The sequence below is a fragment of the Haliotis rufescens genome, unplaced genomic scaffold (genome assembly GCF_023055435.1).
Source record: "Haliotis rufescens isolate VD_foot unplaced genomic scaffold, xgHalRufe1.0.p SCAF_57, whole genome shotgun sequence".
Taxonomy (NCBI): Eukaryota; Metazoa; Mollusca; class Gastropoda; order Lepetellida; family Haliotidae; genus Haliotis; species Haliotis rufescens.
Genome location: NW_025964301.1, coordinates 2,748,930 through 2,765,286, shown reverse-complemented (window position 1 = coordinate 2,765,286; position 16,357 = coordinate 2,748,930). Strand labels below are relative to the sequence as shown.

Genomic DNA, 16,357 nt, shown 5'->3' with positions numbered 1-16,357 from the left:
TCATGGAGGCTCAACTGGAGTTCTTGAGTGAGAGGGAGGTCCACTCCCACGAACCGGGAGTGAGGGACTGACCTCCATCGCTAGAGGCTCAAATGGATTATGAACCTCTACTGTGGTGTCAGCAAGAGAAGGCAAATCCAAGTGCTGGAGAGCCCTTATCTTTTTTAACTTCTTTTTTTCCGTTTTAGTCAGATGGGCTTCGCCCTGAATGTTTTTGGTGACTTTCACATGGCTGGGTTCTGATGGAGGTACCGTTTTCTGAGTTTGCAGAAGCTGAGGTGCTGATGTTAAATGGTCTGTCTGGGAAGCTGAAGTAGACTTCATAGATTGAGATGTCTGTGCATCGTCGATGGTAAACTGGTCATCTTTTACCCAAGAGATCAAAGTCTGGCAGGATGTAGAGGCTGTAGTAATTTTGAGAACTGGCGGCGGAGAAGAGACTGCAGCTGAATAAGTGATATTTGCGGGTGATTTTGATGGAAGTTGTACCAATTGTTTGGCAGCAGAATAAGAAATATTTTGCGTGTGCTTCAGTTTTAAGATCTGTGATTCTGATACGAACACTGGACATGATTTGGATGAGGCCACATGCTCCCCATCGCAGTTGGCACACTTGACATCATCTGTGCACTCGGAACCTTCGTGAATTCCACTGCAACGGAAGCATCTGGCCTTGCGAGTGCAAGTTTTTGCCCCGTGTCCAAACTGTTGACACTTGTAACACCGGAGAGGATTTGGAACATAAACCTCCACTCCGATGTTAAAGTAACCGGCTTTAATAGAATTTGGTATTTTAGCAAGACAAAAAGTAAAAAGATATGTGTTAGTTGGGATAAATTTTCCATCTTCTGATTTTCTACTGAACCGCTTAACAGCAGTGACCCCTTGATGTTTCAATTCAGCAGCAATCTCTTCTTCTGCCATGTCAGAAAGACAGCGTGCGCGGTCCCTGACAATGCCTCTACTTGAATTTAGTGTCCTGTGCACCGAAACAACAACCTGGGTGTTAACAAACTGCTGTAGACCCAGCAGATTGACAGATTGTTGTCTCCGTGCACATTCCACAAGGATGGAACCAGAACGAAGACGTGTAACATTGGTAACTTCTCCACAGGCACTTTGAATGCCTTTCGAGATAGCGAAAGGATTTAGTTTTAAAGGATTGCCATCAGCAGATGCGATGACAATGAATCTCGGCCAAGAATCTGCAATCTCAGTTGATGTTTCTTCTTCGTCAGACGTTAAAGAATCGACATGACGACGTTTATTTGTTTTGAAAGAACCAGATAGATTGTGGTGAGCCATGGTGTTATGTAGTGATTCAGCACCCCTGCTCCCCACCCGCCATCGAGTGTCAACAAGGACGATGTCACAGTGGAAGCCAACCTGCAACACCAGGGATACAGAGGTGCTATACTCCAGAAAATATAGACTTGAAAAGCTATGAGATCAAAAAGAATAAGCGTCAGGCTGGTTCGGCCCATAACACTTTCCCCAAGAAACACAGAATTCAGAGGTCTCTATCTCCAGATTGGCCCATGAGCCACCGCCTTCTGGCAATACGACTCTAGGCAAACAGGAACAAAACAATGATTTTGACAACAAAGTTTAGCGTGCAATTATATTCTTAATAATATAGCCATGTATTTCATGCTAGGGCATGACGTGACCAGCCGATTGATAGAATCGGGCCAATTCTACCACCCGTCTAGGCGAAGTAAGGGTCGAAGTGGTGTGTTGGGCAAAAGGAACACTTGTTCCTGGCTCCAATGCCCTCAACCACCAGAATCCCGTCCTCCGCCGACACAGGGGCGCAACCCACGGCAAACGGGTTGCCCAATTTGGTCGCCTTTTACGACCAGCAATGGGGTGCTGTGGACAAATTCTAGCCCGAGTCCACACGGGGGAAGAGCTATTAGCGTTACCCAGCACTCACCACGGGGAGGTTGCTCTTCACGAGTGCCAGTCTTACAATGAGTTTAGAAATACTATTAAAGAATATTGTAATACACTCACACACTCGACCCGTGACGACTCTTCAGCAAGAGGCGACTAACGGGATCAGGTGGTCAGGCTCGCTGACTTGGTTGATGCATGTCATCGTGTCCCAACTGCGTGGATCAATGCTCATGATGTCAGTCACTGGATTGTCTGTCCAGATTCGAGTATTTACAGACCCGCAACATATAGATGGAATATTGCTGAGTGCTCACTCACTCACTCACCGTACCTGTAAGTGAAAAACAACAGACAGACACTTGTCGGTTTGTACTCTCCGTGTTTATGCAGACTAGGGCCCTGGAAATGTTCCATTACAAAAATGAAAAATACATTCACCTACGACACATTGTACCACACAGAAACAAAGGGACATAATGCACATGTAAACGGGGAGGTTGAGCTTGTTGATATGTTAACATATTGTCATGGTTATGAAAAGTTCTTTCTGAAACGATAAACCAAAATTTGGAGCATCATTGAGGGTCGCGTATCTTGGTATACCTTACTTTGAGTAGAGTGTGTCATGTTATTCCACACCATGGAGTGTAATATAGCATGTTAAACCACAAATTCAGCGTCGCGTATCTTGCTATACGTTACTTTAAGTAGAGTGCCTCATGTTATGCCACAAAATGGAGTGCAATATATCATGTTAAACCACAAATAAATTTAGCAGTCAAATACCTAGAATATTGCTGAGTGTGGCTTTAAACAACATACAAACAAAGAATCAATTCTTTACATCTCGCCTCGTGCAGGATTTGCGTGTAAAGTTGGAAAACACTTGCAGCCTATCGTGATAAGAATAAGGACACTCTGTGGTTACACTTGACTGATCGTTAGTTATGTTATTAAGTGGTACACATTGGGGACATCTCTTCTTGACGTACATATTTCTCTATATGTTTCTATGGTTCGCGTTTCTTTTGGAGGTGAGAATTTATACTTGTGGCAGGATACGAAACGTAGCTAGTTACTTCTCGTTAGTACAGCTAATACAGTGACAAATTTCATAAAGATAGTAAAGAAGCAGCGGTGAATAGTCACGATTTCGCAGCTAACCAAATCAGAGAATCGAACCTGTATCGTCAGCGTGACCACTGTCGCATTGTCGCATACATGTATATATTAATGACTGCTTATTTTCAATATTTTAACAACGCACGATCTATGATTTACAGATAAAAGCGACAAAACCCTTTCCATATTCATAAGAAATCTCTGCTACAAGCAGAGTCGATTGTACGATCTGGACTATATCATGAGCGTGTGTTATGAATCACTATCAAACAGTTATGATGCCAGGTGTTCCTGGAAAGGTGGGCGTATCCAAGCCCGGTTTGCATCGGTCACCGATGCATCACATTTGAAAATGTCCTCCACATGTCAATATAAAACTTTTTGAAAGCTTTAGTGAGGCATTGAATGCTGTATCCTTGATTAAACAACTTCTGTTCAACAGTCGTATGACGCTCTTTGAAATCTTTGTGGAAAGAGGATGCTTCATTGTATCTCAAAAGTTGTGAAATGTAAACACCAAAGGCTTGAGCTGCTGGAATATTACTCGACATGAAGGGAAAGTGGACTACTGGAAAGTTGACTTCATAGATCATCGCGCCCAGGGATTGAACCCAGCAATAAACAACACCAATTATAAACAAAACATATTTTTATTAATGGACTTGGAAAAGCATCTCAGATGTTTACCTGTGATGTGTTAACATACTTTATTATCGACAGCAGTTCTGCATATCGGTCTATGTATCTGCATCCGCCATCTAGGACCTCCTAAAGGGGCATTCACACGGTACAACTGGTTGAATGTGAATGCCCCGTAACCGAGTGTCCAATACGCACAGAATACTTTGAAAAGGTCCCGGCGACTTAATGGATCGAGTGGTCAGTCTCAGTGACTTGGTTCAATGCGTATCATCGCGCACCGACAGCGTGAGACGTTGCTCGTTATATCAATCACTAGTGTGTCCGACTCAATTATTTACAGACCGTTGTAATACAGCTTGACATATTGAGTTCAGCGATAAAAAAATAAATTTAAAAAACTGCGGTATAATGGAACATAACTAGTTTGTTTTTGTATAAGCCTCCCATGGTTATATTTATGTGAGACTTCATACATAGAACAGTGTAAAGGATCTTTACTACAATATGGATTCAAATATTTTAAGATGCTTCAAATGTGATATACATTTTACCAATAAACGTCAAGTTACAAAACGAAACTAGACACAGCGCATGTCTGGAACCTTCCCCGTAACTATAACTACATGGATAACGACTTCCGCATTCCTGGCAGACATGTTACTACGATGGTGGTATTGATACGCATTAAAGACAGAGAGAGCTAGTGATGACTAAGAATTATATGTCCGTTCACAATACACAGTCAAGGTAAGTGATTTCAATAATCAGTGAGTTCACTTTGAATTAATTCTATAATGGCGCTTTGGAATGAATACAAAACAATTTAGGTTGTGACCAAGAACGCAAAGAACAAGAAGGACTTTTGAAGGAAACCGAAATCCTCATCTTATCTGTTTATCATATTCGAAATCGTATCCAGTGGGCGTGGTAAATGTATGCTTATGGACGACCTGCTTTTAATACAAGCTTATGTCTGTGTAAATATATTCCTTTGCCGCTCGTTACGTCGTGTAGTTAGGTTATTCATGGCTGGTAGAACGGACAGTGTTGGAGAGAATGGGTAGTTATCGACCCGGGTGACGGTTGACGAGCTAGGCATGCTCATTGACTGTGGATCGATCTGACTACCTGTGTTGACGGGAGGGCTCCTTATCTCTCGGGTCTCGGCGGGTGTCGGGTCCCCTGCCTGAGGGCGTCCTGGGTGTAGTTATTTGGTGACCGCTAGGTTGTCCGGAGTTCAGGAGTTATAAATACCTACGGCTATTCATTTTGAATGGATATTTTGCACCAGCGTGAAAAGTATTGATGTACTGGCCGGTAGACTGACAAACTTGGAATAGTACTCCCTATATGTATTTTGACAACGAATAACGTTGCAGACTATCACGGAATAACCACTTCACCTGAACAGAACTAAATATTACGCCCAATGTGTAATTTGATAACGAGTAGCACTCCATCTGACTTGGGATGACCTGTACAGATATTACAGTCAATTAATCATGAGCGACGCTCTGTCCTGATCTGGAATTTCATTGACTATTGCAGATGTCAGAAATGTCTTTTAATCAGTTGAATTTTTAAATCTAAATTTATCATACATGCTGACATTTCCTGTTTAGTTCTCACGCCTAAAAAACCTGTTTATGTGTTGAGGTGATCTTTCAGGCATATGACTGACCGACTGTCAAAGGCAAGATGACCTAGATATAGATTTGCAAAGAGTTTTCAACCAGAATAACATATTAAAATAGCATACAGTGTGCGAGCTTAGCCTCAATTTTGTAATTGATATCTTTTCCCGTAAAAACCAAGCCTCGTTCTCAAGTGCGACCTACAAACAGTAAATACAATTTGCTAGCAGATGACATATTCACTCTCTAGTCTCCGACAACTGGATAAACAGAGTTTTCTACTAAAACAAATTTTGTAATTGATATCTTTTCCCGTAAAAACCAAGCCTCGTTCTCAAGTGCGACCTACAAACAGTAGTTACAATTTGCTAGCAGATGACATATTCACTCTCTAGTCTCCGTCAACTGGATAAACAGAGTTTTCTACTAAAACAACCGTGTTTTTGTACTTTTATTAGTTTTCCATGTTACGAAATATATTCACTGAATATAATATGCTTTTCACCTTGGTGGTAAGGTTTATTCATTTCATGATGAGGACCATCTTTGATAAAATGTTCCCAACTGTATGCATACCTGACAGGGACTACATGGGCTCCCATAATTATACGATGTCTTACATTTTGTCTCAGAAGGAATACCATCATTCCAGGTTTTGTTTCTATTTCCTTTCTACCTTTTTGTCAAAATAATGTACTTATGTATGTGATAATATGAAACTATAACCTCAAAGAATATCATATTATATTGTATTACGTATAGGGAGAGAGTCTGGATGTGTCTCGAAAGTATACAAGACATCCGAAAATGCTTCATATGTAATAACTATATTTCAAGATAACCATGTCGAACTATGTATCGGCGTCCGCCATCAAGGACCTCCTCACCGAGTGCCCAATATGTACAGAACACTTTGATGAGGTCAGACGGATACCTCGTCGTATGCCCTGCTGTGTACAGTCAATATGTCAGGCTTGTCTAGAGACGTACAGCCAAGGACTCCCAACGTTATCATGTCCCATGTGTCGACACCAACATAACCTGGCGGGCGGTGTGAAGTCTCTGCCCAAAGAGCCTATCATCCTAAGACTCCTGGATCATCTGAAGATTGTAAAAGGGCTTCATCTGCCATGTACAGATTGTCCTGATGGTAACCCTGCCATGTCCAGATGTGATGACTGTGGCGTCTTCCTGTGCCAAGAATGTCTAAATGCCCACAAAAGAGTTAAGTCGATGCGAGATCACCAACCTGTCAGTTTTAAGGAAATGAAAAAACAACCAGGTAAAAGTTTCAAACGTCACCATAAGTGTGCACAACACGACCAACCTCTACAGTTCTACTGCTATACTTGTGAAAAGATCGTCTGTGTGTCCTGCACTGTAGTGGACCACAAGGAAGGGAAGGAACACAACGTTGTATCCGTGAATGAAGCACACCAAAAAAAGGCAAAGTCCATTGACGATACCTTAGTCAAGCTGAGGCAGAAGGCAGAGAGACTTGAGGAAATAAAACAAGGTCTCAAGGAAAGACATTCAAACATACAGGTGTCAAAACATGCTGCCGTGGTTGACATCAACAAAGCCTTTAACGAATTGATTGATGAAATACAGCAGAGGAGAGCCATTCTGTTGTCAGATGTTGAAAAGAGACCCAGCAAGATTCTGAAGCTGACACAGGAGGAACTGGATTCCACCAGTAATATTCTAGCAAAAGTGACATCATCTATCAAGTACACACGACAGATGCGGAGTAAAGCTGACAAGATAGAGGATCTACAAATGATGGGGTCTTCAGCTGCCACCTTGAGCGCCATGTTGGAGATGTCACCAAAGGTGTCACTTGGAAGACCTGGTGTCAGCTTTGCTTCAACTTGCTTCAGTAAAATTACCCCCTTGTTGAAGATGGCCGGTCTCGTCAAATCAGTTGTCTTTTCACCAATAGAGAATTCAAGTGAAGATGATGACCTGAACGATGCAATCACTATTGAACACGAGTATGTGCCACAAGGTAATCAGTCTGTACTTTAATTTAATTCGAGTATTTTCTTAAAGACACTTCCTCTATTTTGATATTTTTGTGCATTTTGTTTCATAACTGTGCAGACATCTGACGGTTATAAACTATCCCCATATAACTGTGAACCACATGGTAATAATAGCACGTCATGTCTATTGATACTGATGTCACCCTAACACATTTGTGTCCACAGCTGCATATATGTCCGGGCAGCCGTTGGGAGTAAAAGGATCGCTCGCATGTGAGTTCACCCTCAGGTTGCTTTATTGATGTGGAGAGCATCACGAAGTGCAGTACAACTGTTCACTGCAATGAAGTTCTCTCCTCACTAATTTAAGTTACTTGAATAGTTACTGTAATGTCAAATGAGTCTGTATAAAGATGTTTCTTTCTAAAACCTGTCACAATTTTACAAGATTGAATGGTGTCTTCAAAAAGTCATGGTACACTGAAGTTGTAAATAAAAGCGACAACGCCAGTTCAATGATCATAGGAAAGCTCTGTTAAAAGCAGATCTGTTATGTGATTCCGATAATATCACAACCATGTGTTTATGAATCACTATTTTTACGTGTCGATTTCCAAATTGAAACAGTGTGTTAACCAAGAAAAATGTATTTAAAAGAACTCAGTGTCAAACCAACAAACAAACAACAAATGGTATATAATCAACAAATGTATTACAACATTGACTAGGTTAACAAATCAATACAAATTACTTCATAGTAATTACAATGACAGTACACAATATGGTGGTCTTAAAATATTCAATGACAGTATGTAAATGATGACAGTGGTAAGTATCACATACAAAACTACAGTGGTGATAGCAAAGGTAAGTGATAACAGTATAATCAGCCATCGGCGACAGTGGTCAAGCTTTCTGGGACGGCCTAGGCAGGGAATCCGGGGTGATGAGTGATCTTCACACGAAAGCTGGACTTGATGTAATGAAATGTGTGAGAGATACTAGAGGCACGCTCTTCGCCTTATATCCTGTCTGACTAGCTACTGGAAATGTCCACACAGTGTAATCACAACATAGAATATTCTACATGTTTCTATTACACTTTATCACAATCCAGGGTTTTCCGGTAGTTTACACAACACACTAGCATATAAATATTATAACTTTCTCACCACTCCTTACATTAAATAGTACTACCTCCCTGACATACCTTCTTTTACTACAATTGTTAGTTTTTTCAACAGTTCAATAGTCTGAAGCCCTAAAGAACCTTAATACAAAATACAGTTCATTGAGTCTTCTCTTCTGTTGACCAGCCAGATCCGTTTGATAACATTGTATGTTAATTGGTTATCTGTCCCTTGGAGAGTCTTTCTGCAACTGCTTCACGTCCCTTTGGATGGTTGATCTGCCATAGACTGCTTGTGAATCAATAGCGTGTCCCAGTGTCCTCAGACCAAAGTTGGAGACATGGTGAGAAGCTTCTTAATTAGCACTTCCTTGGCAGAATCTCCCCACCAACCTGTTTTTCCATAAAGTCTCCTGGCAAATCCGTTAAAGCTGCAATTTCTCCTTGCTGTACCCGCTCCAACCATTCTTCCAGAGATTCATCCGAGGCCTGATGAAAGACTGCAGTAGATCATCTTCCAAACCGCCTTTCGCGTTTCTTGATCGTTTCATGGCAGCTGATGTACTCATCCTTCTCTAGAAGTCAGCTGCTTCACCCATGAGACAGTAACACAGCGTATCCAGCATATCCTCATTCTATTGCTGGGAGTGGTTGAAGCAGTGAAATTTTACGGAAAACAAGTGTTGCAAATCATTCGTCTGTGCCTTTTGGATCTTCATTAAGATATACGATTTGCTCAAGCAACGGTTGAAATCCCCCAAAACTGTCCGAAATGCAGACAGGATGTTTATAATCCACCTGTGTTTGATAGAGCCCTGATCCTTAAGGCTTCGTCCATAATAGTCTTTGTACCCCAGAGATCCACTAGCGCATTGACAGGCATTAGAGGCATGACCATCATCTTCGACATTCCAAGGATAATCCTCTTTGGTATTATCATTCTATTGGTGCCCATAGGTATGTGAGCGACATGGTGTTGCCATTATCATAGGATCTGGATTCCATCTGGACAGAAGAAGGTTCTCCACAACAGACCCAATGCTAGAGATTTTATTATCCTCCAGCAGTTCATCTCCAGACACGAGGCTGTGACCCTTTTTATGCCGCTTTTAGCAATATTCCACCAATACCAGGGTGGGGGACACAAGAAATGATGGGCTTCACACATTGTACCCATGTCGGGAATCGAACCCGGGGCTTTGGCGTGACGAGCGAACGCCTTAACCACTAGGCTACCCGACCGCCCCACTTTTTCTGATGACAAATACAGAGACCTTGATGCAAAGGTCTCCTGGGTGGATGGGTTTACATGTTTACCAAACCCCTGATTTTGTTTGGCCTGCCCCCAAACGTTCTCCATACCCAAGGATTAGAGCTTGTCTCTGCTGGATATTCATCTGAGCCCTTTGGATGACCCGAGGGTCAATCCCCTCAGAAGTCGGCTTTGTCCTAGAACTCCGACTGGACACTTCCGTACATGTACCTCAGATTGAGTGGTTGGCGTGGGTGCATCAGAGAGACGGCCAGTTCCATGATTTTATGGGCTACTGGTTTCCAGGTTTGCTTACCCCAGAAAAAACTGCCATTTATCGACATACATGCACGTGTGTGTGTGTGGTTGATTGTACAACTCCAGCCAGTTTTATTGTTCTAGCCCACTGAGATACCATGCTGCAGTTTAACATGAATACCCAACTCAGACGCAGTATACCGGATCCGAGCTGACATCTCCTTGCTTTAGCTCAATAATGCACAGCGCCAGACAGGATAACAACAAGTACCATCTTTTAACGTATTTTGGTATGATGCTGCCCAGCTAGGGGTAGCTCTTGTGGTAGCAGAATGGCGGGTCATCGTGTATAGGTCGCCCGACATGGGCACAACAGAGATTGATATACATTACATTTATCGTCATTACACCTTCACTATCATTTCATCAGTTCCCTTATTTTATGTCGGTAGAATATTTCCTTAGAAATCGCACTTAGAAATGTACAATTTCCATATGATAAAACATGTTGTTGAAACCAGTATATCTTGAAAGGGTAGAAAAGTGTCTCGCATGCGAAACGAAATGAACAGCTGGCGGTCGTCTAAGACGCCTTTGCAGAGTTGCGTCCCTTGTGTACGCTACATACATCCCTGAGACCTACATCCCTTCGGGCTTTCCTCCAACAACTAGAATACTGTTAAATGAATGAATGAGTATGGTTTTACGCCACTTTTAGCAATATTCCAGCAATATCACGGCGGGGGACACCAGAAATGGGCTTCACATATTTTACCCATGTCGGGAATCGAACCCGGGTCTTCGGCGTGACGAGCAAACGCTTTAACCATTAGGCTACCCGACCGCCCGAATACTGTTAAAAGCCTAATAAAACCCAAATCACTCAATGACTCATTACATTACAACGTTTCTAGTAATCGGAATTTGTCGTATGTTCCGACTTCACATTCAAAACTAATTACTACACCCCTGCTGAAGTCAGTCTATTTGATACTAAATGTTGTCCAAATATGGCAGGTAGACTTTCGTTTTATTAAACTAATATTTTTGATTTACTGACATGGTATACTTTAACCCATATAGTTTTATCCTTATTATTCACGAAAAACATAGCAATATATATATTACACTTCAATCCCACATTAAGCTGACATGCCGTGATATGACTGTTCTACTGTTAAAACAGTGTTAAACCAAATTCACACACGAATATAACATTTAGTTTAGTTGTTTGTATACACGGAAACGCATTCACCTAATACGGACGATGTGTCTTCTCCCCAGATGCGGATCTGGAATGGGACTCCAGTATTGCAAGTGACGATCTGACGGTTTCGCGGCCAGTTGTCACCAATGGCAAACAAGAACATCTTCCACCAAGGACAGGATGCCGACAACTTTCACCTCGCACTGTCCTGACATCAACACCTCTGGTCATCAGGCCAGGACAGACCATCATGTACGGCATGGAGGTCACATACTCTGTCATAACACCAGCGGATAACAATAAAATTATCTTCGAAGCAACTTTGACTGACAGCCCTTTTGATGCTTACAAGCTGCAGACAACTGGGTTGAGTGTATTGTTTGTAACATGCGCAGCTGACAATGGAATATGTCTAAAGGTGTACTACAACGGACTATATCTGTCCGATGACAACCTTACACTGAACGAGAGTAGTACAACTTACAGCCTGGATTTGGGATTCGTTCTTGAAGAGGAAACACATAAGGTCCATGTCCTGGACCTTAGTCAACAGAAACTCGTCACATCTGTAACTCCCTTCCCGTTTGATAAACCTCTCTGGGTCATGATTAATTTTGGATCTCATCCTAACACCCACTTAACCTGTAAATTATCATCACAGAAAGGAAGAAACATGCATGACGAAATCGAACGCTTGATCCACGAGTAACTGGAAAACGAGCTGATTGACGATGCCAAGCTGATAATGCAGACAGAGAAATAACACTTCGTCTTTAATGTGACCATTGTATGCCAATAAAACCATAATGAATTGTTAGATAGGCATTACATGTACTTAGAAGTTGACGGATGACAAAGTAGACACAATTTATGAATAACAACTTCTTTAATACTGTAAAGGCGACGTTTCGGTATAGTTCCTTGCTTGACAACGGTATAAGGATTTATACCTTTACAGTATTAAAGAAAGTGTTATCCATAATTTATGTCTACTTTGTAAGCCATAATGGTGTCCACGTAAGCAAGGTTGTATATATAGCTGTACATTCATTAAAATCACTGTCTTGAGTCCGGTAAGTTCATGCACAAACTTGGACAACAAGAAAATGATCAATCATTTCATCATTGATGTGGCCATTATAGGCCCAGGAAACGAGTAAATATGAAACGTCACAACTTCTGACATGGTTTCAGTTGCCAGTGAATAGCGGTACGTTAGCGCCTTTGTGTGTTCATATTTGATGTTGAACACTTATTGTCTTTTTATGGGATTCCAGGTTAGATTCGGTTTCTAGCAACCTATGCTGGTCGTAAGAAGCGACTTAATGGGTCGGGTTGTCAGGCTCGGTGACTTGGTTGATGGCATGTCACGTAACCCGACGCCGTGGAATGTTGCTCATAATATCAACCACTGGTCTGTCTGGTCCACACTCGATTATATACCAGGAATATTGCTGAGTGCGGCGTTAAACAACTAACACACAACTTTTGGGAGTTCACAAATGTTCAACCCATGTTGTTTTCTTCATAGTGTTGACTGCTTGTGAAGTAACTCCGTTGTTAGTTTCACAGTATCCATCTTGCAGCAGGTGAAACTGATATCGTTATGTATATTCTATATGAATGAGGCCAGCACAGTGTACAGCATGCGTTGCGTATTCTTACATGGTTAGTGTCACATGATCTGTAGTTGTTTGGTAATGCTTCCCGTTTCATTAGCGACGTAATTTATATAGGTGTTATTCTGTCACAAGTATCTGGCTATGATAATTTTGGACAAATACAAGCGCGGCCAATGTGTTCAAAGTTTTCCTTTGGTATTAATCGACATGTGTTGTATACATTCAGACTCTTTATGAAAAGTATTAAGTATATTTTTAGGGCGCTACATATTCCACAATTTCTATTAAAAAAAATGGCTACAATGACGAGGGCGATATTTCTTGCGAGATAATTTCTGAAGATATTGTACGTAAGCTTTAATGGCGATTGAAGCAATACAAACTTGAACCCTACAACATTTATCGCTATTTCTACATGTGTGGTAGTATCATCATATGTATTATTCTTAATGTTGACATGAATTGTTTTAACGTTTACAGTAGATTTATAGATTGGACATCAATTTGAATAATGTGATTATAGAAGTTTTGTCGGTTATGTTTACTTCACGGTGTTTTGACGTGGTGTTGATGTGTTTGTTTGCCTTTTCAAGACAGCACACAGGGCTTGAATCCTCGAAGAAATGTCGGCTTGTTTTTGTTTTATTTTGGAAGGTCTTTGACCCGGCGTTGCTGTGCATCTTTTTTTTAAAATATAGTTTTAAATGCCTCTCTTCCAGGTTTTTCTTTGTTGCTTCCGTTTCACCCGCATTTGTTTAGTTTAATTTTAAACATATTTTATTCTCATGAAAAGGATTGGGCACAAGATATCATAACTTAGAACGCCCTCTCCCATAGATTTACATGCATGCTTATTTATAGAGAAACGTATGTATAATCACATTGCTAACTCAAACCTTTTTGTTTACTTTATATGTGTATGTACATTCCTAAATATGTTTTCGTTCACATAATAAGGTAAAATTGCATTGCCAACTAGCATCAGGTCAATATTTACATCACAAGCATCTTTCACAAAAAACAATAGTGAGTGCATCAATTCGTTTCTATCTGATTTAAATAAAGGACATTCAATGAAAAAAGTATATGAATTTCCACAGGGGCTGCCACATCGGCATTTTGGATCCTCGTTTAAACCTTTTCTGAATAAGACATTTTTCAATTCACTGTCATCACCGGCATTTGTTCTAAAAGGCAGTTCCAGGGTAAACCCTGATGCTTTGTATACACACTGGTAAAATGCTAAAAGTGCAATTTTCCATGCAGGACTTTTATAAGTTCACAATGTTTTGCGTTTCCATGGTAGCAAATCGGACTCATGTGGAACTGAAGGTTTGATTTTTTTCCGGTATATAACCCATAGGCTGTTAAATATTTATTGTGCCATTTTATATGCACATTCAACAAGTGATCAACTTGTTCTGAGGTTTATTATTTTGGTTGCTTTTTTTCACTTCTGCGGATGTAGATAGATGATATCATGGAATGTTCAAAGAAATCATAACTATGTTGAGCTTTTGTCAATGAAACACCTAGCTAGTATAGTTTGGTTGTTAAAAGATTTCGCCAAAAGGAAAGGATTTTGTTGATTGTATTGTATGAGCATCTATTTGTTTAGTTGAATTTATATTTTGAAAAGAAAAGAACATGAAATAAACAACCAATGTACATCCATACTATCATCTTTTATTATAGTCAATATATCTATGCTAATTAATTGTGTGAAATAAAATATAAAATGTTGGTTTTTAGTTTTGTGTTATTTCGGCTCGTGGAAAGTTTGAAATAGGTTGTTTGATATTAATGCTTACTGTAAATAGCACAACCTTGATTGCATTGTCGTTGAGTCAGTGAGTAGTCTTACAATAAGTTTTGAAATACTATTAAAGAATATTGTAATGCACTCACTCGACACGTGAAGATCCGGGGTGAAAGGCGACTATGCTTGTGGTAAGAGGTGACTAATGGGATCGGATGGTCAGGCTCGGTGACTTGGTTGATGCATGTCATCGTGTCCCAACTGCGTTGATCGATGCTCATGATGTCAGTCACTGGATTGTCTGTCCAGATTCGATAATTTAAAGACCCGCGACATATAGCTGGAATATTGCTGAGTGCTCAATCACTCACTCACTCACTCACTCACTCACTCACTCACTCACTCACTCACACGCTCATCCATTCTACCTATAAGTGAAAAACAACAGACACTTATCGTTTTGTACTCTCCGTGTTAATCAGGTAAACTTGGGCCCTGGAAATGTTGCATTACAAAAATGAAAAATACTTTCACCTACGACACATTGCACCACACAGAAACAAAGGGGCATAATGCACATGTAAACGGGGAGGTTGAGCTTGTTGAAATGTTAACATATTGTCATGGAAATGAAAAGTTCTTTCTGAAACGATAAATCAAGATTTGGGGCATCATTGCGTGTCGTGCATTTTGCTATACCTTACTTTGAGTAGAGTGCGTCATGTTATACCACACCATGGAGTGCAATCATGTTAAACCACAAATTCAGCGTCGCGTATCTTCCGATACCTTACTTTGAGAAGAGTGTGTCAAGTTATAGGACCCATTGCGTGTCGTCTGTCTTGCTACACCTTACTTTGAGAAGAGTGTGTCAAGTTTTAGCACCCATTACGTGTCGTCTATCCATATACCTTACTTTGAGCAGCGTTTATCGTGTTATTACACAATATGGAGGGTAATATAGCATGTACTGCACGATGAGTATCACCTATCATATCATACCACAGAGAGATTTAACACATCTTATACCATACTATTGACTGACATTTCGCATAATACACCATACAATAGGCTGCCACCCCCCTTCTGTAAGCAGGATTCAGGGGTCTATTTAGAAGATATTCGGGACTCAGCAGTGTAGTACGCGGGATGTGTTACGTATTTGGTACGCATATTGAACATTTTTAAATCAATAATGGACGACGCAAACATTTCCTTTACATACACGTATATATAAAAAAAATTGAGGGGGGTATTTTTCGAGTAGGTTTACATGAAATCGGACTTTTCTCAATGTTTCTGAAATTTGTTTTATGAGTATTTAGCATTCGGGGTGAGCAATTGAGACTCGAGTGAAAAATAGATGGCATTGGGGATAAAGGGGAGGAGGGGGTTGGCACCCTCAAACAACGGTACTTTTTACAAACAAGTTATGTATCATGAGGACGGATTCAACAAAACAGTCTAAAACTGTCAAAACTGATTCACTGAATGGAATAAATACATTCTATCAAACTGTTCAACAGATGCGAAGAGATTCGACAATAACTTTGCTGTTATTCAAATTGTCTTTGTTTTTGCACATTCAGTTTCAATATTCCTAATCCTGTACATCACACATCGGACAATGTATGCTGCACACGGTGAAGCTGCTCATTGCCCCATGTTGTCCTGTTCTGAACTGTTGGAGATCGTGGCGCCACCCTCGGGAACACAGCCACGTGATGTTCAGTCGAAAAGGGAGAGTCTGTGGGCTTATCTTCTTTGGGGAAGAAAACAGACAAAGACGTTCTACAATTTTATTTGTCACTTTGAAATACCCAATGGGTTTTTTTCCCGAAGGGTTGA

General features: G+C 40.7%; 4 protein-coding genes across 4 annotated transcripts in view; 2 read left to right on the top strand and 2 right to left on the bottom strand.

The window, feature by feature from the left end:
- Nucleotides 1-1,305, bottom strand: LOC125374428. The gene has a single exon (XM_048385307.1). The coding sequence runs from the start codon at nt 1,303-1,305 to the stop codon at nt 1-3; it is 1,305 nt and encodes a 434-aa protein (XP_048241264.1).
- A 4,803-nt stretch (nt 1,306-6,108) lies between these two features.
- LOC124137787 overlaps nt 6,109-16,357 on the top strand; it is a 26,187-nt gene continuing 15,938 nt past the window's right edge. The window contains exon 1 of the mRNA XM_048385292.1: nt 6,109-7,305. Coding sequence (XP_048241249.1) covers nt 6,141-7,305 — 1,165 coding nt within the window. The 5' untranslated portion in view covers nt 6,109-6,140. The remainder of the gene's footprint in view (nt 7,306-16,357) is intronic.
- LOC125374417 lies at nt 7,514-11,986 on the top strand. Its single transcript, XM_048385293.1, has 2 exons — nt 7,514-7,555; nt 11,206-11,986. The coding sequence occupies exons 1-2, from the start codon at nt 7,516-7,518 to the stop codon at nt 11,835-11,837; spliced, it is 672 nt and encodes a 223-aa protein (XP_048241250.1). The 5' UTR covers nt 7,514-7,515; the 3' UTR covers nt 11,838-11,986.
- Nucleotides 16,080-16,357, bottom strand: part of LOC124137791 (60S acidic ribosomal protein P2-like) — a 25,225-nt gene continuing 24,947 nt past the window's right edge. Inside the window, exon 5 of the mRNA XM_048385294.1 lies at nt 16,080-16,212. The gene's annotated coding sequence lies outside the window, so the exon portion shown is untranslated. The remainder of the gene's footprint in view (nt 16,213-16,357) is intronic.